We start from the raw sequence: 25,400 nt of genomic DNA, 5'->3' as shown, positions 1-25,400 counted from the left end.
AACTAATGGGAGGAAAAGTGTAGAACTTTTAAGCTCCTCTTCAAGATAATCACTGAAATTCATCAACTGCAGAGAAAAACCAGTGGATTTTAATCAATCAAAGAAATAAACTGGATGTTGAAGTGGAAATAATACAATGGGTCATTTGCAAGTCCTGAACAAGATTACAGAACAACACAATAAGTATGCATTACCACCTGACCTGGGACTCATACATTTTGAAAACCGTATTACTCTCAAACAAATCTGAAACAACAGCCCATGATAAATAAAACACCAATTCAATCAATGTATACTGAATAATATTTTCATCAATGCTAGTTTCCATTAGACTTCATAATGTAGTGAAAGGCTGGCGACAGAAGGGCATCACACAACACCAAAATTATTCTAAACAGCCATAGAGGAGGTCTTCAGAGCCTTAAACCGGGACAGTACCTCAACCACCTTAGTCTTGCTACTGACATTATTTTGAGAGCCTGTCAGCAAGAAACTTTAACACACGGAAGAATATAATACAGCAATTTGGAAAAATTATGCAGTCCATGCCGTCCATGAACCATGGACCTTGCCGCTGGTGGGGAGGCTTGCGTGCCTCAGCGATACAGATAGCCGTACCGTAGGTGCAACCACAACGGAGGGGTATCTGTTGAGAGGCCAGACAAATGTGTGGTTCCTGAAAAGGGCAGCAGCCTTTTCAGTAGTTGCAGGGGCAACAGTCTGGATGATTGACTGATCTGGCCTTGTAACAATAACCAAAACAGCCTAGCTCTGCTGGTACTGCGAACAGCTGAAAGCAAGGGGAAACTACAGCCGTAATTTTTCCCCGAGGGCATGCAGCTTTACTGTATGATTAAATGATGATGGCATCCTCTTGGGTAAAATATTCCGGAGGTAAAATAGTCCCCAATTCAGATCTCCAGGCGGGGACTACTCAAGAGGATGTTATCAGGAGAAAGAAAACTGGTGTTCTACGGATCGGAGTGTGGAATGTCAGATCCCTTAATCGGGCAGGTAGGTTAGAAAATTTAAAAAGGGAAATGGATAGGTTAAAGTTAGATATAGTAGGAATTAGTGAAGTTCGGTGGCAGGAGGAACAAGACTTCTGGTCAGGTGACTACAGGGTTATAAACACAAAATCAAATAGGGTTAATGCAGGAGTAGGTTTAATAATGAATAGGAAAATAGGAATGCGGGTAAGCTACTACAAACAACATAGTGAACACATTATTGTGGCCAAGACAGATACGAAGCCCACACCTACTACAGTAGTACAAGTTTATATGCCAACTAGCTCTCCAGATGACAAAGAAATTGAAGAAATGTATGATCAAATAAAAGAAATTATTCAGATAGTGAAGGGTGACGAATATTTAATAGACATGGGTGAATGGAATTCGGTAGTAGGAAAAGGGAGAGAAGGAAACGTAGTAGGTGAATATGGACTGGGGCAAAGAAATGAAAGAGGAAGCCGCCTGGTAGAATTTTGCACAGAGCACAACTTAATCATAGGTAACACTTGGTTCAAGAATCATAAAAAAAGGCTGTATACATGGAAGAACCCTGGAGATACTAAAAGGTATCAGATAGATTATATAATGGTAAGACAGAGATTTAGGAACCAGGTTTTAAATTGTAAGACATTGCCAGGGGCAGATGTGGATTCTGACCACAATCTGTTGGTTATGACCTGTAGATTAAAACTTAAGAAACTGCAAAAAGGTGGGAATTTAAGGAGACGGGACCTGGATAAACTAAAAGAACCAGAGGTTGTACAGAGTTTCAAGGAGAGCATAAGGGAGCAATTGACAGGAATGGGGGAAAGAAATACAATAGAAGACGAACGGGTAGCATTGAGGGATGAAGTAGTGAAGGCAGCACAGGATCAAGTAGGTAAAAAGACGAGGGCTAGTAGAAATCCTTGGGCTACAGAAGAAATATTTAATTTAATTGATGAAAGGAGAAAATATAAAAATGCAGTAAATGAAGCAGGCAAAAAGGAATACAAACGTCTCAAAAATGACATCGACAGGAAGTGCAAAATGGCTAAGCAGGGATGACTAGAGGACAAATGTAAGGATGTAGAGGCTTATCTCACTAGGGGTAAGATAGATACTGCCTACACGAAAATTAAAGAGACCTTTGAAGAAAAGAGGACCACTTGTATGAATATTAAGAGCTCAAATGGAAACCCAGTTCTAACCAAAGAAGGGAAAGCAGAAAGGTGGAAGGAGTATATAGAGGGTCTATACAAGGGCAATGTACTTGAGGACAATATTATGGAAATGGAAGAGGATGTAGATGAAGATGAAATGGGAGATACGATACTGCGTGAAGAGTTTGACAGAGCACTGAAAGACCTGAGTCGAAACAAGGCCCCTGGAGTAGACAACATTCCATTGGAACTACTGACGGCCTTGGGAGAGCCAGTCCTGACAAAACTCTACCATCTGGTGAGCAAGATGTATGAGACAGGCGAAATACCCTCAGACTTCAAGAAGAATATAATAATTCCAATCGCAAAGAAAGCAGGTGTTGACAGATGTGAAAATTACCGAACTATCAGTTTAATAAGTCACAGCTGCAAAATACTAACGCGAATTCTGTCAGAGACAGCAAAGGACTTGGAAGAGCAGTTGAATGGAATGGATAGTGTCTTGAATGGAGGATATAAGATGAACATCAACAAAAGCAAAACGAGGATAATGGAATGTATTCGAATTAAGTCAGGTGAGGCTGAGGGAATTAGATTAGGAAATGAGACACAAAGTAGTAAAGGAGTTTTGCTATTTGGGGAGCAAAATAACTGATGATGGTCGAAGTAGAGAGGATATAAAATGTAGACTGGCAATGGCAAGAAAAGCGTTTCTGAAGAAGAGAAGTTTGTTAACATCGAGTATAGATTTAAGTGTCAGGAAGTAGTTTTTGAAATTATTTGTATGGAGTGTAGCCATGTATGGAAGTGAAACAGGGGCGATAAATAGTTTGGACAAGAAGAGAATAGAAGCTTTCAAAATGTGGTGCTACAGAAGAATGCTGAAGATTAGATGGGTAGATCACATAACTAATGAGGAAGTATTGAATCGGATTGGGGAGAAGAGAAGTTTGTGGCACAACTTGACCAGAAGAAGGGATCGGTTGGTAGGACATGTTCTGAGGCATCAAGGGATCACCAATTTAGTATTGGAGGGCAGCGTGGAGGGTAAAAATCGTAGAGGGAGACCAAGAGATGACTACACTAAGCAGATTCAGAAGGATGTAGGTTGCAGTAGGTACTGCGAGATGAAGAAGCTTGCACAGGATAGAGTAGCATGGAGAGCTGCATCAAACCAGTTTCAGGACTGAAGATCACAACAACAACAACAACAACAACATGTAAATTAAGTGGTTGGACAATTATGTTCTCATTTTTTATACAGAACTGTATAGTCATCTGCAGGCTAAAGGAACATGCTGCAAGTGGTTTATGTTGCATTCTCAACTAAACACAACGAAAACTGCTTGCAGCTAGTGCCTTTAGTCTCAATATGAATACTAGCGGATCAGAATTGGTTATAACAATGTAAAAAAAAGATGTGTTTTAAAAAACTTAACAGAGCAAGTGTGAACATTGCCCCAGAAACCAATCACAATATGAATAAAATAAGGGAAAGTCAAAACACTGAAAACATTGTACACAAGAATGATGCAACAGCATCAGCACAGTTTATGAAGTTTTATGTTAACAGAAGGTGGAAACGATCAGTAGATGATGAGGAAGGGTGAGAAACTAGTGCAGATATGGCCTAGGGTGCTTTTGCTAAACAAAAAACAAATTTTGAAAATAAAGTATCTGATTTGGTCTGAAACACAAAGTTTACAGTGAGCATGTATTACCAGCTTCTGGAAAGTGATACATGATTTTTTTAATGTAGAAACTGTTACAACCTGACAGCTGCTCAGTAAGCATTGGGGAGGTTTAGGGGAGCCATAGGTGAAAACTGTTAACGTATGAGAAAGTATAGAGGAGACCACTACCCAGCAGTGGCTTTGAAACTGGCACGATTATAAAACTGGAGGAGTTACCATTTCACACAGCAATCTATTACAAAACATCAATGTGATGCTTACAAATAGGTGTAAGTCATCTACAAGTCTTCATTACTGTCTTCTAGTGAGGATTTAACAAACCACAACAATAGAAAAGTGACGCTCATAAATGTGAAATGGTACAAGTGCTAAAACAAATTTCTATTGAAATTTATGTAATATTATGTAACACACAGAATCAATTACAATAGCTGATAAAAATGGTGACAATATGGAAACAAGACTATGCGTAAGTTGCCACATATGGTGATAAGAAAAAGAAATTACACCAAGTACAACTTACCGGTCCCATATATCTCGACACCAGAATGGAAGACACCGAGGCCAATAGGGGTAGTATACTCGTTAATCCAATACTGTAAAAAAATGGAGAAATTTATAATAACTTCAGTTACATAATTAATCCAGCAGAAGAGTTGACTAGTTTCTACTGAAACAAAATGGATTCTGCTCCTCTGTCGATTGGGGAGGGGGGGGGGGGGGGGGGGAGAGGAGGAGGTCACTGCAGTTGTCAGTAATGCCCAAACCAATCTTACAAAGCCTGAGCTGCAGAATTACATGTGTTGAGCCATCATAAATTTGTCACTAGTACCCATAACGAATACTATGTCGATCACATGGTGCATGATATTATTTGTCTGGCCAGGGACAAGGAATTCTGCAAAAAGCACTTCATCGTGAGAATTCAATGCTTACGGATGTGCTCAATACAGCACAGTCCTTTGAAGTGTCACAGTCCACAAATGATCAGATTGTCGTGTGTGTGTGTGTGTGTGTGTGTGTGTGTGTGTGTGAGAGAGAGAGAGAGAGAGAGAGAGAGAGAGAGAGAGAGAGAGAGAGAGAGAGAGGGGGGGGGGGGGGGGGGGGAGGTATTGGGAGCTGCTCAGTCAATTCCTTTTAGGCACAGCTGTCGGAACAGTAAAACCTCTGACTCACTGTCACTTGGGGGTAGTGTTGGTTATACCACAGCAGCAACAGTAAGCATCGCGGCATACCCCCCCCCCCCCCTTCTGTCTGCTTAGTCCAGCAAGAGTGTGCTGCATGCCGTAACGTTTGGCTGCTTGCAACAAGCGTAAAAAAAGGCCACATTGCATTCGTGTGTAACTTCCCTTCAAATGTGGTCGTCACAGTAGTACCGAAGGACATAAACTGTATCTCTGTATGACTGTTTCCCTGAGCAAATTGTTTACTGTCGTGTGTGTGTGTGTGTGTAATAAACCACTAAAAATGAAGTGGAAACAGGAGCAGCAATGACTTTAATAAACACATAAACATACAAGGACTTGGGCTCCTGTCACCTCACGCGGGTTTCACAGAAGTTGGTTACCTGCAATAAACAGCAGATTCCGATCCTAGGTCAGTTCTCTGCTCACATCTCTTACAAATCTGTTGTTCGCCCTCTCACCTTCCTTGCTGTGGATCATTCCCATACAGCACACCTGTTTGAGTTAGATGTGTTTAACACTTTTGCTTTCTCCAATGCTGTTGACGTCAATTTAGTGTCAGGTCAAGTGACTGGACACCCTATGTTCTGAGTTTTTGTCTCTGTTTTCCCCTTGGCCTCAATTGTGCTAACAGTTTACAGGGGCACATTCTTCAAATTCACGATTTCCATTTATACAACGAATGTTCATCATTTTTGCTTCTTATTTCTCCAACTTACTCTCATTTATATTCTTATTTCAGTCAAATTTACTTGTATTTTCAGTTTACCGACATTTAGTACTACAAAGATGTATACGTTTCAGTTTTTTTTTTTTTTCAGTAATTGTTGTATGATGCAGAAAACTGAACTAATGTCACTATAGCATTTAGTAGTACCTAATCAAAATAAAAATTCTACATTTGATCTGAACATACTGTTTGTCATTTGTTACAAGTGATTTATTTATTGGGTCCCACAGACCCAGCCCGACTGTTCTTGACATTATTTTTCGCTCGACCATTCTAGGGTTAAGTTTTCTGGTCGCAATTAACTGGTGTAGGCAAAACCAAGTTAATTGCTAGATGTTTTTACTGGCCACTCGATTCTGCTGTGATAGTTCTAGAGTCATTCAAAGGAAGTCTAGTGTCAGTAGAGCGTAAATACCCAGATCATGCAATACTAGATGGAGGCGACTTTAATCTAACGAGTATAGACTGGGATGTCTATGGATTCATTGCTGGGGGCACAGACAGACAGTAATGTAAAATACTTTTGAACACTTTTCTGAAAACGTGTCTTGAGCAGCTTGCTTCCCAGCCCACACACAATGGAAGTATCTTAAACCTTGCAGCTACAAATGGGCCAGTCCTTTTCGACAATGTCAGTAGTATAGAAACGGGGACTAGTGGTCATGATCTCATTGAAGCAACTATGATTATGAAAGTTAATAAATCAGTCAAGAAGGCCAGGAGAACCTGCTAGGTATAGCAGATAAGTGGTCATTAGCATCTCTCTTAGGCAGTCAACTGACATCACTTAGTTCCAGAAAGATGGATGTAGAGGAATTATGGGCAAAGTTTTATCAGGTTGTAAATTGTGGACTAGAGAGTTGTGTGCCGAGTACATGGATAAAGCATGGAAAAAATCTCACCAAGGTTTAATAACGAAATTTGGAGGATTTTGAGGAAGCAGAGGCTGTTGCAAACTCGACTCCTAAGGCAACATACAATAAATAACAAGTGAAGTTTAGTAGATATTCTGGTGCCTGTGAAAAGATCTATGCACGAAACATACAACAACTACCACTATCACACTTTAACAAAAGATCTGGCAAAGAACCCAAGGAAGCTCCGGTCTTATGTAAAATGGCTAAGTGGGTCTAAGGCTTCCATTCTGTTCCTTTTTGACCATTCTGGTGTGGCAGTTGAAGATAGCAAAATGAATGCTGAAGTTTTAAATTCTGTGTTTAAGAAATCTTTCACGCAAGAGAACTGTACACACATACAATCATTTGACCATTGGACAGGCTCCCATATGGATGACATAGTAATAAGCATCCCTGGCATAGAGAAAACAGAAAGACCAGAAAGTAAATAAATCACCAGGTCTGGACAGAATCCCAATTTGATTTTACAAGGAGTATTCTTTGGCACCGGCTCCTTGCCCAGCTAGCTTTCGTCATGAATCTCTCACCCAGCACAAAGTCCCAAGTGATTGAGACGTTATTACATAAGACGGGTAACAGAACAGACTGCTAAAATTACAGGCCAACATCCCTAACTTCTGTTTGCTGCAGAATCCTTGAACATATTCTCAGTCCGAATATAATAAACTTTCTCGAGACTGAGAAACTTACATTTACGAATTGGCATGGTTTTAGAAAGCATCGATCTTGTGAAAATCAGCTTGCCCTTTTTTTGCATGATATACTGAGAACTATTGATGAAGGGAAGCAGGCAGACTGCATATTTCTACATTTCTGGAAAGCATTTGACACAGTGCCCCACTGCACACTGTAAACAACAGTACAAGCACAAGTTCACAGATATGTCAGTGGCCCAAAGAATTCTTAAATAATAGAACAGAGTATGTTGTCCTCGATGGCAAGTGTTCATCAGAGACAAGGGTATCGTCAGGAGTGCCAGAGGGAATTGTGATAGAACCACTGTTATTCTCTACATACATAAATGATTTCGCGGACAGGGTGAGCCGCAATATGTTTTTGCTGATGATACCAAGGTGTATGGTAAGGTGTCAAAGTTGAGTGACAGACGATAGATACAAGACGACTTAAGACAACATTTCCAGATGGTGTGATGAATGGCAGCTAACGCTAAATGTCGAAAAATGTAAGTTAATGCGGATTAGTAGGAAGATCAAACTTATAACTTTCGGATACAGTATTACTGGTGTCCTGCTTGTCACAGTCAAGTGGTTTAAATATCTGGCTGTAACATTGCAAAGTGATATGGGATGGAATGAGCATTTAAGAACTGTGGCAGGAAAGCTGAATGGTAGCCTTCAGTTTATTGGGAGAATTTTAGGAAAGAGTGGTTTACCTGTAAAGGAGTCCGCATACACAATGCTGGTGAAACATATTCTAGAGTACTGCCCCCGTGTTTGGGATCTGTACCAGGTTGGACAGAAGGAAGACATCGAAACAGTTCAGAGGCGTGTTGTTAGATTTGTTACCGGTAGGTTTAAACAACATGTAAGTTTTACAGAGATGCTATGGGAACTCAAATGGTAATCCCTGGAGAGAAGATGATGTTCTTTTTGAGAAACACTTTGAGAAAATTTAGAGAACTGGCATTTGAAGCTGACTGCCGAACAATTCTACTGCCGTCAACATACATTGCATGTACGGGCCACGAAGATAAGATACGAGAATTTAGGGCTCACAGAGGCATATAGACCATTGTTTTTGCCTCATTCTATTTGTGAATGGAACAGCACACACTGTACAGTGGTTTACAGAGTATATATGTAGATGTAGTTAATAAAAAAGGATGTAATTTAAGTAAAAAGTGGAGTCTACAGTGGAAAAAAATAGACTACCGACCCCACCTTGTCTAGAAGGTAGATCTCCTGTGCCTCGTCTCCAAGTAGCCTACCATCCCACATACACTCACTGCCAAGCCACAAATGGGCACCTCCCTCATGACTCAGAACCACCCAGGAGTGGAGTAATTTAATCATATTCTCTGCTAGTACTTGACCTCTCAGTATGACCTGAAATGAGGAATATCCTCCCCACCCACTCGACAGTGCTATTCCACTGGCCACCCAACCTAAGCAATATATTTGTGTGTCCCTATTCAACCCCTGCACCCAACTCCTTGCCTTATACCCTCCAACAAAGATGCCCTGCAACAGAGCACATGACAACACCTGCCCCACACATCCTCCTATTACCACCTACTGCAGTCTTGCCATTGGCATCTCCTGCCCCCCAAAAAAGACAGCACTAACAGTTAAAGCTGCCAAGTGACCTATCGACTTAGCTGCAACAACTATGCCACATTCTAAGTGGGCTTGACAACAAGGTGTCTATACACACAAATGATCAGTGTTTCCAGACCATCCAATTACTTGGCATGTCACCTGACAGGTTTCTTCACAATTAGCTTTCTTTTACCTATGTTTGTCTGCTCCTGCCATTTTTAGAGATTTCCATTCATCTTCAACTGAGCTAACTACTAAGCTACTGATAAATGCAGTATCTATAGCCTCAGAGAAATGCAAACCATCTCCTCATTTCTCAAGATAGGATAGCTGCTTGACGATGTGAATTCTTCCCACCAACACTTTATTTTCTAAACTGCACAGGTCTGAACTCTCCCCGCAACTTATTCTTTGTTCCTGTAACCTCCACATTCAACCTTCACTGGTCCCTGCCCCCACATCCGCCTATCTCCTTGCCTGCATGCACTCCAGTACTGCATACACCTTCTGTCTTGGCAAAGCAGAATGGTTAGTCCTTATCCCTTTCTCTACTTCTCCCCACCCCAGCATAGCCTCCCTATGCAACACCCAGCAGCCCTACCTTGACCCCACCATGTCTCTGCTCTGCACAATCCCGCAGGCTACACTAGGCATCTTTCACTACCCCTACCTTCCTATCCCACTCTCTTCCTGTCCCACGTATCTTCTGTGCCCCTAATATGCATTCAAACAAAGCATGCTAATCACATCCATCAGATGCTGTTGCAGTTGGGCCTTAGTGCCTGGAGCATAGGGGGAAACTGGTTTGTGAACTGTGCTTGTACGAATGTGTCTATTTTTTACATCTGATGAAGTACTTAGTCTAATAGCAAATAGGTCTTTCTTTTGCACTGTGCCTGTCTGCTTATAGCCACCACCTCCGTGTGGTGAGTAGCAATCTATCCTTTCCACATTGTTATATAACTGAACACATAAAAAAAAAATTACGCAAGCTTTTAGAGGTAGTGGTTCCTTCTTCAAGCAGAAGGGTTGAAGGGGAAGTTAGATGGTTGAAGGAAAAGGACTGGAGAGGTCTAGGAAAAGGTGTGGATTTTGGGAAAGTCACCCAGAACTGCGGATGAGGGGAGACCTACCGGACAGAATAAGAAGCGAAAAGACTGATTGTGGGGAACTGCACCGCACAAGATTTGAAAACCTGAGAGCTTAAAGAAGGAAGACAGGGTAATATGCAAGACAGAGATCATTTCTAAAACACTGTGTATGAGTTAATAAGTGTGAAAAGCTAAGTGCATTGCACATAACATAGGTGAGAGGGTGGTGACGAAAAATAGCCAGGTAAGAAAATGAGAGCTGTAGAAAACTAAAACAGAGTGAAGAAAGTAGTAGTTACTATGAAGAGATGCTGAGGTGGAAGAAATTAACATAAATTAAAGCCAGGTGGGTGGTGAGAACCAAGGACTTTTTGTAGTGGTAGTTCCCACCTGCAGAGTTCTGAGAAACTGGTGTCTGTGGGAAGAATCCAGATGGCACATGTGGTGAAACAGGCATCAATGTCATGGCTGTCATGTTGTAGAGCATGCTCTGCAACTGTGTTGCCAGTATACACCCTCTGCCTATGCCCAGTAATCCTAACTGATAATTTGGTGGTAGTCATCCAGTGCAAAAGGCTGAACAGTGTTTACATAACAGCAGGTATATGATGTGTCATTTCACATGTGGCTCTCCCTTTGATAGTATACTTTTTGCCAGTTACAGGGCTGGTGTTGGTGGTGGTGGTGGTAGGAGGTTGAAGAGGGCAAGTCTTGCAGCAGGGACGGTCATAGGGGTAGGAGCTACAGGGTAGCGAGACGGGTGCAGAAGGGGCATAGGGTCCGACAAGAATATTGTGGACTTTGGGAGGGCGACGAAAAACTATTCTAGGTGTGGTGAGAAAAATCTCGACAGATTAGATCTCATTTCTGCGCATGGTTTTAGGAAGTCATGGCCTTGTCGAAGTAGGTGATTAATACAGTCCACATGAGGATAATACAGAGTGACCGGTGGAGTGCTTTGAAGTTGTCTTTTCGAGGTATCAGCAGTACCAGGATTGGATGTGGTGGCCTGCAAAATCTGCTTTTGAACTATGCTGACCTGAAAAGAGATCCATTTTGTGTGAGATACTGCCCACCACACCTAGAATAGTTGCCCTCCCAATCTCCGCAATATTCTTGTCAGAATCTACACCCCTTCTGCACCAATCTCCCTATCCTTTGGGTCCTACACCTGTGATAACCCCCACTGCAAGACTTGCCCTATGCACCCTCCTACCACCACCTACACTAGCTCTGTAACAGGCAGAACATATACTGTCAAACCAAGAAACAGATAATTGATGCATTATGAACAAAATAAATTTACTCTTAATTTACAAACAACGGAAAATCAAGGATGGAATGTTAACAATAATGGATCCTTCCCACCAACACCAGCTTTTCTGAATTGCGGAGGTGGGAACTTTCCCTACAATACATCCTATGTTCCCTAACCCTCCTGGCTTCAATCTTCGTTAGTCACTGTCCTCACCCACCCAGACCCCTCCCTGTTCCCCTTCCAGCACAACACTGCTATCATTTCACCGCCACACCCAGTCTTTTAATTTCTTTTATTTCTCTCTTTTCCGCTACTCTCCCCCTCCCCCTTTCTCTCCTGCACTCTGTCTAAACTGTAACACTTGACTGTCCACCACTCCCACCATACTATCCCTCCCCATCCCCGTCCCAGCCTCCTCCTTACTCCTACTCAGTCGCCACTCCCATCATGCACTAGTGCTGCTGTTTGCAGTGTGGTCTCAGCTCTATGAGACTGAAGGTAAGTGTGCAAGTTGCGTTTGTGTGTGTGTGTGTGTGTGTGTGTGTGTGTGTGTGTACTGCTGACAAAGGCCTTAATGGCTGAAAGCCAATTGTGTGAATTTTTTTATTGTGCCTATTGCGACTCAGCATCTCCGCTATATGGTGAGTAGCAACTTTACTACTCTTAATTTACTGTTGACAGTGATGACATATGTTGCTATGTAGGATTCATATAACAGTGAAATCTCGGTTTTCAGATCATTATATGTTAAGAATGTGGGTTTGTATTATGATGTGCAAAAAACTGCTGGGTAAATTTTTGAGTGCCTGTACACAATAATTCAAAAATCTAATTAAAAGTTAATCAAACTCTTAGAGAAAGAAATGGGACATATCTCTTGCTAAATATAACAAGACAAGTAAGAGTGATGTTTTATTCAAAACCTTATTCAAGAGATGTCAGTGCTTTACAAAATATATTTTTTTGAAAAAACAAAATGGAATGGAAAGAAAGAAAGAAATCAAATAAGTAGCTCCTGTAACACACAGGCCAAGCTTGTACTCTGCAAATTCAGATATACACAGTGAGCTTCCATAAAATTAATGAACTACTAACAACAATGACTGCTACTAATGTTCAGTGAACATAAAATATAAAGACATGTTCACTGCACTCTTGAAATTGGGTTGGTGGGTATCTGCAAGAATATATACACTACTGGCCATTAAAATTGCTACATCATGAAGATGACGTGCTACATGTGCAAAATTTAACCGACAGGAAGAAGTTGCTGTGATATGCAAATGATTAGCTTTTCGAAGGATTCACACAAGGTTGGCACCGGTGGCGACACCTACAATGTGCTGACATGAGCAAAGTTTCCAACCGATTTCTCATACACAAACAGCAGTTGACCGGCGTTGCCTCGTGAAACATTGTTGCGATGTCTCGTGTAAGGAGAAGAAATGCGTACCATCACGTTTTGGACTTTGATAAAGGTTGGATTGCAGCCTATCGCGATTGTGGTTTATCGTATCGCGACATTGCTGCACGCGTTGGTTGAGATCCAATGACAGTTAGCAAATATGGAATTGGTGGGTTCAGGGGGTAATACGGAACGCCGTGCTGGATCCCAACAGCCTCGTTATCACTAGCAGTCGAGATGTCAGGCATCTTATACGCATCGCTGTAATGGATCGTGCAGCCACGTCTCTATTCCTGAGTCAACAGATGGGGACGTTTGCAAGACAACAACCATCTGCACAAACAGTTTGACGATCTTTGCAGCAGCATGGACTATAAGCTCGGAGACCACGGCTGCGGTTACCCTTGACGCTGCATCACAGACAGGAGTGTACTCAACGACGAACCTGGGCGCACAAATGGCAAAACGTCATTTTTTCGGATGAATCCAGGTTCTGTTTACAGCATCATGATGGTCGCATGACATCCCGGTGAACGCACATTGGAAGCGTGTATTCGTCATCGCCATACTGGCGTATCACCTGGCGTGATAGTATGGGGGTGCCATTGGTTACACGTCTCGGTCACCTCTTGTTCTCATTGACGGCACTTTGAACAGTTGTCGTTACATTTCAGATATGTTACGATCCGTGGATCTACCCTTCATTCGATCCCTGCGAAACCCTACATTTCAGCAGGATAATGCAAGACCGCATGCTGCAGGTCCTGTACGGGCCTTTCTGGATAACAGAAAATGTTCGTCTGCTGCCCTGGCCAGCACATTCTCCAGATCTCTCACCAATTGAAAACGTCTGGTCAATGGTGGCCGAGCAACTGGCCCGTCACAATACGCCAGTCACTACTCTTGATGAACTGTGGTATCGTGTTGAAGCTGCATGGGCAGCTCTACCTGTACATGCCATCCAAGCTCTGTTTGACTCAATGCCCAGGCGTATTAAGGCCAGAGGTGGTTGTTTTGGGTACTGATGTCTCAGGATCTATGCACCCAAATTGCGTGAAAATGTAATCACGTCAGTTCTAGTATAATATATTTGTTCAATGAATGCCTGTTTATCATCTGCATTTCCTCTTGGTGTAGCAATTTTAAGTGTCTTCACATCATGAATTGTCCACAAGAAGATTCCATCATTGCTGATATAGGAACAGATGGCTGAACAATTGCAGTTAAGCCCAAAGAACACCTGATAGGTGCAATTATAGCAAGCCAGAACAAAAGTAATCGATAAACTGAGGTGACAAAAGTCACAGGATGCCTCCTAACACCATGTTGGGCATCATTTTATTTGGGCAGTGCTGAATCTCAACATATCATACTCAACAAGTTGTTGGAAGTCCCCTGAAGAATTACTGAGCCATTCTGCCTCTATAGCCGACCATAACTGTAAAAGTGCTGCCAGTGCAGGATTTTGTGCACAAACTGACCTATTGATTATGTTACATAAATGTTCAATGCAATTCATGTCGGCAATCTGGTTGGCCAAATTGTTTGCTCTAGCTGTCCAGAATGTTCTTCAAACCAATCGTGAATAACTGCAGCCCGGTGGCATGGCACAGTCATCCAGAAAAATTGCATTGTTGTCAGGGTCAGGGAACATGAAATCCACGAATGGCTACAAATTGTCTCCAAACATAACAGGAGGAGGATATTGGTGTTTAACGTCCCGTCAACAACGAGACAATTAGAGACGGAGCACGAGCTCGGATTAGGGAAGGATGGGGAAGGAAGGCGGCCGTGCCCTTTCAAAGGAACCACCCCCCGGCATTTGCCTGGAGTGATCTAGGGAAATAACGGAAAACCTAAATCAGGTTGGCAGGACGTGGGATTGAACCGTCGTCCTCCCGAAGTTCAGTGCGCTAACCACTGCACCACCTCGCTCGGTCTCCAAACATAACCATTTACAGTCAATGACTAGTTCAGTTGGACCTCTGACCCAGTACATTTCACGTGAACACAGTCCACACCATTATGCAGCCACCACTAGCATACAAAGTGCCTTGGTGACAACTTGGGTCCATGGATTCATGTTTTTTTTTTTTTGTGGTTTCAGGGCGCACAACTACAATGGTCATTAGTGCCCTGACTAATTTAGGAATGTACCGCGAGGCACAAGGTTAAAACAGAAACTAAAAGGGACAACACTATAAAAGACGTATTAACAGGCATAGGATTAAAAAACTACAGCATAATCAAACGTCCTGAGACAGGTGTATCAAGTTGATAAAACGAAGAACGCGAGCAGCAGCTCCTGGGTCATCTGCTAAAATGGCATCCAGAGTACATGGCAGGCCAAGATCAAGACGCAGCGTAGTAAAATCCGGACAGGACGTTAAAATGTGGCGGACCGTCAGCAATTGCCCACATGGACAGAACGGCGCCGGCGCTGCCGTCAGCAGATGGCGATGGCTGAACTGGCAGTGTCCAATTCGTAGCCAGGCCAAAACGACCTCCTCCCACCAAGAAGGACGTGAGGAGGACGTCCAAGCTACGGGAAGAGGTTTCAAGGCCCGAAGCTTGTTGTCCCTAAGTGCAGCCCAATCGGCATGCCACAGTGATAAAATGCGCCGACGAATGACCGTGCTACAATCTGATGAAGGGACACAACAAGAAGCCGTCCGAGGCTGGAGGACCGCAGCCTTGGCCACGGCATCTGCAGCTTCGTTCCCAGGGATACCGCCGACATGGCCAGGAACCCACATAAAGCTAACTGGAGACCCGTCGTCCACCAGCTGCTGAAGAGAGCGTTGGATCCGGTGCACGAAAGGGTGAACCGGATACGGATCACTGAGGCTCTGGATGGTGCTCAGAGAATCGGAGCAGATGACATAAGTAGAATGTTGGTGGCGGCAGACGTAAAGAACAGCCTAGTAGAGGGCAAAGAGCTCCGCTGTGAAGACCGAACAATGGCCATGTAGCCGGTATTTGAAACTTTGTGCCCTGACAATAAAAGAACACCCGACCCCGTCATTGGTCTTAGAGCCATCTGTATAATTGAAGGTCATATTAATGAACTTCGAACGAAGTTCGACAAAACGGGAGTGGTATACTGAACCGGGGGTAACCTCCTTTGGGAGCGAGCGGAGGTCAAGGTGAACGCGAACCTGAGCCTGGAGCCAAGGTGGCGTGTGGCTCTCGCCCACTCTAAAGGTTGCAGGGAGTGAAAAATCAAGGTGTTGAAGGAGGCGAAGAAAGCGAACTCCAGGCGGTAGCAGGCCAGAGACATACAACCCTGTATTGACGGTCGAGAGAGTCGTCAAAAAAGGAACGATACGATGGGTGGTCGGGCATTGACAGAAGCCAACAGGCATAACGACAAAGCAGTATATCGCGCCAGTAGGTGAGTGGCAATTCACCGGCTTCAGCATGAAGACTCTCGACGGGACTAGTATAAAACGCTCCGATCGCAAGCCGTAAACCCCGATGTTGTATGGAGTTGAGGCGGCGTAAGATGGACGGTCGTGCAGAGGAGTATACAAAGCACCCATAATCCAGCTCGGAACGGATGATCGACCGATATAGACGAAGTAGGACGGTTCGATCCGCTCCCCACGATGTGCCACTGAGAACACGGAGGACATTTAGAGAACGGGTACAACGGGCAGCCAAATATGACACATGTGGAGACCAACTAAGTTTCCTGTCAAATATAAGACCTAAAAATTTTGTTGTCTCCATGAATGGGAGAGCAACGGGGCCAAGTCTTAAGGACGGTGGGAGAAACTCTTTGTAGTGCCAGAAGTTAATACAGACCGTTTTCTCGGCAGAAAAACGGAAGCCATTGGCGACACTCCAGGAGTAAAGACGGTCAAGAGAACGCTGAAGACAGCGCTCCAGGAAACATGTATGCTGCGCGCTGCAATAGATGGTAAAATCGTCCACAAAAAGGGAGCCTGATACATCATCTGGGAGGCAACCCATTATTGGATTGATCGCTATGGCGAAGAGAGCGACGCTCAAAACGGAGCCCTGTGGCACCCCATTTTCCTGGCGAAAGGTGTCTGACAGGACAGAACCCACACGTACCCTGAACTGTCGATCCATTAAAAAGGAACAAATAAAAAGAGGGAGGCGACCGCGAAAGCCCCATGTATGCATGGTGCTGAGAATGCCCGCCCTCCAACAGGTGTCGTAAGCCTTCTCCAAATGAAAGAACACAGCCGCGGTCGGGCACTTCCGCAAGAAGTTATTCATAATGAAGGTCGACAAGGTAACCAGATGGTCAACAGCAGAGCGGCGCCTACGAAATCCACATTGTACATTGGTAAGTAGGCGTCGAGATTTGAGCAGCCAAACCAAACGAAAGTTAACCATTCGCTCCATCACCTTACAGACACAGCTGGTAAGCGAGATGGGTCGATAACTGGAAGGCAAGTGCTTGTCCTTCCCCGGCTTAGGAATCGGCACAACAATAGACTCGTGCCAGCATGCGGGAACATGTCCCTCAATCCAGATGCGATTGTAAGTACGAAGAAGGAAACCTTTACCCGCAGGAGAAAGGTTCTTCAGCATCTGAATATGAATAGACTCAGGCCCCGGAGCGGAGGACCGTGACCGGGCAAGTGCATTTTCGAGTTCCCACATGGTGAATGGGGCATTGTAGTTTTCACAATTCGAGGAGTGGAAATTAGGTGGCCGAGCCGCCTCTGCCTGTTTTCGGGGGAGGAAGGCAGGGGGTAATGAGTGGAGCTCGAAACCTCTGCGAAAAAGCGGCCGAAGGCATTGGAGACATCCTCAGGGGCCACAAGGACGTCATTCGCGACCGTCAAGCCAGAAACTGGTGAGTGGACCTTAGTGCCAGATAGCCGGCGCAGGCTACCCCAGACAACAGAAGAAGGAGTAAAACTGTTGAAGGTGCTTGTGAAAGCAGCCCAGCTGGCTTTCTTGCTTTCTTTAAAATTATGATGACATTGTGCACGTAATCGTTTATAATTGATACAATTCGCCACTGTAGGGTGGCGTTTAAAGGTGCGTAAAGCACGTCGACGAGCACGTAAGGCGTCTCTACATGCTGCGGTACACCAGGGGACCGGTACGCGGCGTGGAGAAGAAGTAGTGTGAGGGATGGAATATTCAGCAGCAGTGAGAATGACTTCCGTGAGGTGTGCGGCCTGACTATCGCAGCTTGTGAAGGTTTGATCCTGAAAGGTCGCCCTGGAAGTGAAGGGCCCCCAGTCTGCTTTGGAGATGTTCCAACGAATTGAGCACGGAGAGGGTGTATGATGCAGGAGATGGATAACACACGGGAAGTGGTCGCTCGAATATGTATCAGAAAGCGTGCAAGTTGGGTAGTACATACAGTGAGGTCTAAATGGGAATAGGTGTGAGAGGTGTCTGAAAGGAAAGTAGGGGCGTCAGTATTGAGGCAGACAAGATTGAGCTGGTTGAAAACGTCTGCTAACAGGGAGCCCCTCGGACAGGATGCTGAAGAGCCCCAAAGAGGATGGTGAGCATTGAAGTCTCCAGTTAACAAAAATGGTGCAGGGAGCTGAGCAATAATTTGCAGCATGTCTGCCCTGGTAACGGCAGACGACGATGGAGTGTAAATGGTACAGATGGAAAATGTAAAATTGGGGAGAGTAATGCGGACGGCAACTGCCTGCAGGCCGGTGTGCAATATGATGGGATCATAGTAGATATCATCCCGGACCAGCAACATAACCCCTCCATGAGCCGGAATACCTGCCACAGGGAATAAGTCAAAACGCTCAGAGGTGTAGTGTGCCAAGGCAATTTGATCGCATGGGCGTAGCTTCGTTTCCTGGAGGGCTACGACGAGCAGACGGTGCGAGCGGAGCAGCAATTGCAAGTCCTCTCGGTTGGAACGAATGCTGCGAATATTCCAGTGAATAAGTGCCATCGTGAGAAGAAGATGCAAGAAGGGGTCATCTAGATGGCCGCTGAGGGCCCGGCTTCGAGCAAGCACTGCCGCCGCTTGCAGGAGGCGGACAGTCATCGTCCATTTGTTCTATAGGTTCATTGGCCATCTTGTGAAGACGGCCGGGAGGGGGAGCTTCCTCCGCTGGTGAACAGCCAGATGTTCGGCTACCAGCAGTGCGGCCAGGCGAAATGGATGACGGCCTAGGGCGCCAACGGCTGGGGGGCGCAGGAGGAGAAATGCGCTGTGGCGGGGAATGAGAACTGTGCTTCCTATGAGCCTTCTTGGAAGGTCGTTGTGTAGAAGGATTGGTCGATGGCTGAGGGTTCGAGGTACGTAGAAGGTCTGCACGAGACGGTTCTTTCTTGAAGGCCCGTGCTTCTGACTTCTGGGTCTTCGTCCTGGCAGAAGCTGATAAAGGTGCTTGTGTCGGAGGGGCGACTGGAGGAAGAGGAGACGTCGACTGGGCGATCTTAGCACTGGCCGAACGGACGACCGTAGTGCTGAAGGTCAGATCGCATGTCTGCGTCGCCACCTCCCTGGTAGTCCGAGGAGAGGCGAGGACAGTACTGTACTTTCCCGCTGGGAGCAACGTGGGCTTCCTACTAGCGAATAGCTTGCGAGCAGCCGAGGTGGAGACTTTCTCTTTGACCCGAATTTCTTGGATGCAGCGTTCTTCCTTGTAGACGGGACAGTCGCGGGAGGACGCTGCATGGTCACCGCGACAGTTCACACAACAAGGAGACGGAGGTGGACAGTCACCCCCATGGGCATCCCTGCCACAAGTCACACATGTAGCCGCATTGGAAGAAGAATGGCGAGTGTGATTGAAACGCTGACACTGGTAGCAGCGCGTAGGTGTCGGGACATAGGGGCAAACAGAAATAACCTCGTAGCCCGCCTTGATGCGCGACGGCAGCTGAACACTATCAAAGGTCAAGAAAAGTGTACGGGTCGGTACAAGGTCATTGTTGACCTTTTTCATGACCCTATGGACAGCCGTCACGCCCTGCTCAGCGAGGAAAGACTGAATCTCCTCGTCAGTCAATCCGTCGAGTGATCTAGTATAGACCACACCACGAGACGAATTCAAAGTGCGGTGAGCCTCCACCCGGACAGGGAACGTGTACAGGAGTGTGGCCCGAAGCAGTTTTTGTGCCTGAATAGCGCTCTCAGTTTCTAGTAACAAGGTACCATTACGCAACCTGGTACAAGACTTGACAGATCCGGCTATGGCATCTACGCCCTTCTGGATAACGAAAGGGTTGACAGAGGAAAAATCCTTTCCATCCTCAGATCGAGAAACTACGAGGAACTGTGGGGCAGGCGGTAGTACTTTTGTCACTGGTGGCTGGTTAAGTTTCCGTTTGTGGGCAGAAGTCGAGAGAGAAGAAGAAGAGAAATCCATCGCGTAGGAATCCCCCATGATTGCCAGCGTCTCCGATGGTGCACTCCTTCCTTGTGGGGACCCTCTCAGAGGGCACTCCCGCCTTAGGTGATTGTTCACACCTCAGGTCACACCTCCCAAGAAACGGACGGAGGGACCAATCGGCACGGTCGGAAGGTGTCAGCTCAGGCAATCACCCCTCCCTGGGCCTGGCCTTTACCAGGGGGTACGTGCGTGCCTTACTTGTCTACCCAGGGCGGGGAATTACGCGTTACCCCGTCACCGGCTACGCGTGCGAACGCGTGGGTCGCCCTTCAGGCACGCACAGGGAGGAAGGAAGAAGAGGAAAAAGAAAGGAGAGAGGGAAAGAAAGGACAGACTGTCTCAAATGCCGAAGCGGAGACCAGAGAAGGAGAAGAAGGCAAGGAGACGAAGGCAAGGAGACGAAGGCAAGGAGACGAAGGCAAGGAGAAGAAGGCAAGGAGACGAAGGCAAGGAGACGAAGGCAAGGAGACGAAGGCAAGGAGACGAAGGCAAGGAGACGAAGGCAAGGAGACGAAGGCAAGAACAGTAAGTAAGACAGTGAGATGGAGAAGAACAAAGAAAGGAACCAACCAAAGGAAGGAAGAAACCAGAAGAAGTGAAAAACCAAAATGAACGCAAATATAGGTCATGGAACCGTCCATCTCCGGACGCAGGCGCTAACTACCCCCTTGAGGGGGAGGGACTCCTTTTAGACGCCTCTTACGACAGGCAGGAATACCTCGGGCCTATTCTAACCCCCGGACCTGCAGGGGGAGGCTTCATGGGGTCAGTGCCAAACTCCTGACTGTAATCAGGACTCATCTGTCAAGGCCACAGTTTTCTAGTCATTTAGTGTCCAACTGATAGTCACGAGCCCAGAAGATGCATCACAGGCAATTTTGTGCTATTAGAAAAGGCATTCACATCAGTCAAATTTTGCCACACTGTCCTAAAAAGACACATTCATCGTACTTCCCACATTGCTTCCTGCAGTTATTTCATGCAGTGTTGCTTGTGTGTTAGTACTGAAAACTCTACACAAATGCCGCTTCTATTGGTTTTAAGTGAAGGCTGTCAGCCACTATGTTGTCCATAGTGAGAGGTAATGCTTGAAATTTGATATTCTCGGTGCAGTCTTTGACACTTGGATATTGGATTCCTTGGTGATCCTGAAATGGAATGTCCCATGCTTCTAGCTACAACTGTTAATTCCTGTTGTGCAGCCATAATAATGTCGGATACTTTTTTACATGAAAAACCTGAATACAAAAGATAGCTCCACCAATGCTCTGCCTTTTTAATACCTTGTCTACGCAATACTACCTCCATCCATATATTTGCATATCGCTATCCCATAACTTCGGTCACCTCAGTGTATTACAGCTAATGACAAAGCAACTCTCTCTACCAATTTCACCTAGAGGCAGTAGCAGTGCAAGGAACTTCCATGATGAATTTTGTCTAATAGATATGAAGAGAGCATGGATTATGGAAAGACTAATCGCACACGTGTCAGTAATATATGAAGGAGAGAGTATCCACGAGCTAGTATGCACAAGTATGTTGTTGTAAATTCCTTGCGTAAGAAAAGCAGCCTGAAACATATCTCCCAAACATCTTTTCCCCACTGCAATCACGTATCTGCTCACATTTCCAAAATATAACTATTCTGATTAGTCCTAAATTCAGACATTCCCAAATATACTTTGGGGATCAGATGGTCCCATGTGATTTCTTTCTCTTCTTGGAGGGGAAAGAAAACACCGCCCTGTTTCTGTGTACGTGTCAAACACAGTCTGCCAGGAAAGTTAGTGTAAAATATATATGTTATAACAATGAAAAATAATCAATTTTTGACAAAATAATTTAATTGGATTGATTAAAAAATCTACTCACCAAGCAGCGGCAGAACACACACTTCTTTCCTTCTCATCCCATGCAGTAAGTCTCCCATAACCCACACTTTTGGGTGACTTTCCCGAAATCTATCCCTTTTCCTACGTCTCTTCAGTCCTTTTCCTCCACGCCTCATTCTTTCCCTTCAACCCTTCTGCCTGAAGAACGAGCTCTAAAAGCTTGCCAACATATATATGTTGGTGTATAGAAAATTTTATTATTTCAAGCTTATACATAACCAACATCCATTAACAATATGAGCTGCATCCTCTTCCCCACCCTCTGACCAATATAGCTCTAATTTCCAAAGACTATCAGAATACCCCCCTCATTACCCAGAGCAACAAAGGCTTCCAGAGCCTCAATAAAGTACTCTTTCAGAGATACAACTTACTTAGGTAAAGTTTCAGAATTTCTCACTGATAGCTTCCTATCAATTACTGCGTGTTTCTAATGGAGAAATGGGAGTTGTGACTCCTGAAGATTAGCACTAGCCAGACCACTTTCTCTTTGTGAATACACGAATTTATTCATTTGTACAAGACCTGCTTTAATGATTATCACCACTGTTTGCAAGTCCTTTCACTTTTATAACAAGAAAAATATCCAGTGATTCAAACTGAGTGAGTGTATAGGTTGGGGGAGGGTGCAACCTAGTGTTTGGTAGAAAAATTGGCTGGCAATCATTGAGGCACATGCCAACATCTGCAGAAACCACTCCTCATTAGACAAAAAATTAGTCGCATGTGACTGACTTTTGTAGTTGTGATCCAACACTATTTTGCTGCACTTTCCAGTAACAGTTTGTCCACTGAATGTGAGTCTGTAGATGATACTGATACAGTTAGAAAATAAAATGAACATAGTTTTCATCTTCAACTGCACAGCCCTCACATTTCCGGATTCTTTGTTCAAGCTCATACATTCACTGGCTTGGTATTTTGTGTGTGTGTTTGAGGTTTACAGGCACTAAACAGCGTGGTCATCAGCGCCCAAACGCATAAAAACAGGAACACATGCAGTGAAGGGACTAAGACGAACAGCGAACAAGGAGAATAGCTAAAAGACACAGACCTGACGCAGTTCCAAATCTTCACATACACAGGCAAAACAAGAGAAGGAACACACTAAAAAAGGAAAGGAAACACAAGGAAAGGAAAACAGAAATCGAAGGGAAACAAGGAGGTAATCGCGACTGACGGACCTCTTACCTAAAAACTGGGTGAGCCAGACACCCGGCAGCACATTAAAACCCTCTCCCTAAAATCCGAGGCAATAAACTGGACAGGACACAAAACCGTAAGACCTTAACCACAGTCGTTGCGTTGTTTTGCAAAATAGAGGGCAAATCCGGTCGCAAAGAAACCACCGCCCTCTGGTCAGAGAATAAAAGACAGTCAAGCAAAATGTGGTGGACAGTAATCTGTACGCCACAAGCACTGCAGATTGGGAGGTCCTCCCGCCGGAGTAAAAAACCATGCATTAAAGGACTGTGCCTGATGCGGAGGCGAGTCAGGAGAACCTCATCCCACCTGCACGACTGGTAGGATGTACGCCATGGCCGCGTGGTGGCCTTGACCAGACGCAGCTTATTTTCACCGACTGCCAGCCACTCCTCTTCCCACTGCAGCATAACACGAAAATGCAGGAGGGAGGTAACAGCATGGAGGGAGACGGCTCATTCAACAACGTGAGGGAGGGAACATGCATCTTTGGCAGCCACATCCGCCAGTTCATTTCCCCTAATACCCATGTGCCCCGGCACCCAGCAGAAAGAAACCTCCTTCCCCTGCCGTTGCAGGTGGAGTAGGGCATCATGGATGTTCTGGACGACGGTATCCGCTGGGTACAAGTGTTGCATGGTCTCAAGGGCACTCAGGGAGTCAGAACAGACGGGGAACTCAAGACAGGGAACACATCTCATCTGCTCCAATGCCCGCAAGATCGGAAACAATTCGGCATCAAAGATGGTAAATGCCGCAGGAAGACGTAACTTGACGACTCAATCAGGGAAAACAACAGCACAACCAACAGAGTCCCCCTGTACCGTAAATACTGGTACATGGTCGGGATGCTGGTGTAAAATATTGGAAAATAAGGAGGTAAAATCAAATGCTGGAGTGCACCTCCTCCGGTTCTCCGACAAGTCTAGAAGGATGCTGGGCCTCTGGAGCAACCAGGGAGGCAGGCGAGTAAAACCTTGTCGTTGGGGGTCACACATTCCACACCAAGGGACTCAAGCAAAAGCTTGGCATGAAAACCAAATGGTCTCGTTGCCCTGGGACGACTGGAAAAGAGACGTTCCATAGGCGGTCGGACAATGGTAGGGTACTCAGGGGAGGTAGGACAGGCAAGGAAATGACACACCCGTCGCACCATGAGGAGTTTCCGCCGAATGGCGAGCGGCAGTTCCCCTGCCTCAGCACACAGGCTGGGGATGGGACTGGTACGGAAGGCACCAGTTGCCAGCATGATACCCTCATGGTGTACTGCATCAAGAATCTTCAGATATGAAGGCCTCACTGACCCATACACGGTGCAACCATAGTCAAGACGTGATCGGACGAATAAAACTGCAGCAGACGCGCCCGATCTGCTCCCCAGGACCGATGGCTCAGACACTTCAAAATATTCAGTGCCTTCAGGGCCCGCACCTTGAGGTCTTTAAGGCGAGGCAACCATGACAATCTGGAATCAAAAGTTAGGCGCAGGAACCTCACAGTGTCTCTAAAAGGAAGAACGGTGTCCCTCAGACGCAATTCAGGGGAGGTAAATAGACACCGAGAACGATTAAAATGAACACACACACATTTGTCTGCAGAAAAGGTAAAACTCGTCGTTGCAGTCCATGCCTCTTAAGCGCTTTATCGTAAGCTGCAACTGCCGACTAGCAGTGACAAGACTGGAGGAAGAACAGAAAACAGCAAAATCGTCCACAAACAAGGAGCATTGGGCAGGACTCCGGATAGTGGATGTGATACTGTTAATAGCGACAGCAAAGAGGGTGACACTTAAAACGCTGCCCTGAGGAACACCATTCTCCTGCACGTACAAATCAGATAGCACATTACCAACCCGATGCCGAAAGAGGCGGTGAGAAAGAAAGGACCGAATGAAGATGGGGAGACGACCACGAAAGCCCCACTCATGGAGTTGATTGAGGATAAGGTGGCGCCAAGTAGTGTCATACGTCTTATTAATGTCAAAGAAGACACCTAAACAATGCTGGTTACGTAGGAAGGCCTGCTGGATGGCTGCCTCAAGCAGGGTAAAGTTGTCTATAGTGGAACGACATTTCCGAAAGCCACGCTGATGAGAGGGGCTAAGGAGCTGCCTGGTCTCGAGCAGCCAAACCAGGCGTCGGTTGACCATGCGTTCCAACGTATTCCCAACACAGCTCGTCAAGGCAATACTGCGATAACTACTGGGATGCGTTCGGTCCTTCCCT

General features: G+C 45.4%; 1 protein-coding gene across 2 annotated transcripts in view; it reads right to left on the bottom strand.

The window, feature by feature from the left end:
• Positions 1–25,400, bottom strand: part of LOC126326755 (deubiquitinase DESI2) — a 142,605-nt gene that overhangs the window by 25,636 nt on the left and 91,569 nt on the right. For both annotated transcript variants that reach the window (XM_049995788.1, XM_049995787.1), the window contains exon 3: positions 4,373–4,445. In XM_049995788.1, the coding sequence (XP_049851745.1) occupies positions 4,373–4,445 (73 nt within the window). The remainder of the gene's footprint in view (positions 1–4,372; positions 4,446–25,400) is intronic.

The sequence above is a fragment of the Schistocerca gregaria genome, chromosome 2, assembly GCF_023897955.1.
Source record: "Schistocerca gregaria isolate iqSchGreg1 chromosome 2, iqSchGreg1.2, whole genome shotgun sequence".
Lineage (NCBI taxonomy): Eukaryota > Metazoa > Arthropoda > Insecta > Orthoptera > Acrididae > Schistocerca > Schistocerca gregaria.
Note: the sequence above shows the minus strand (reverse complement) of the source record. Positions and strands in the feature narration are given on the sequence as shown.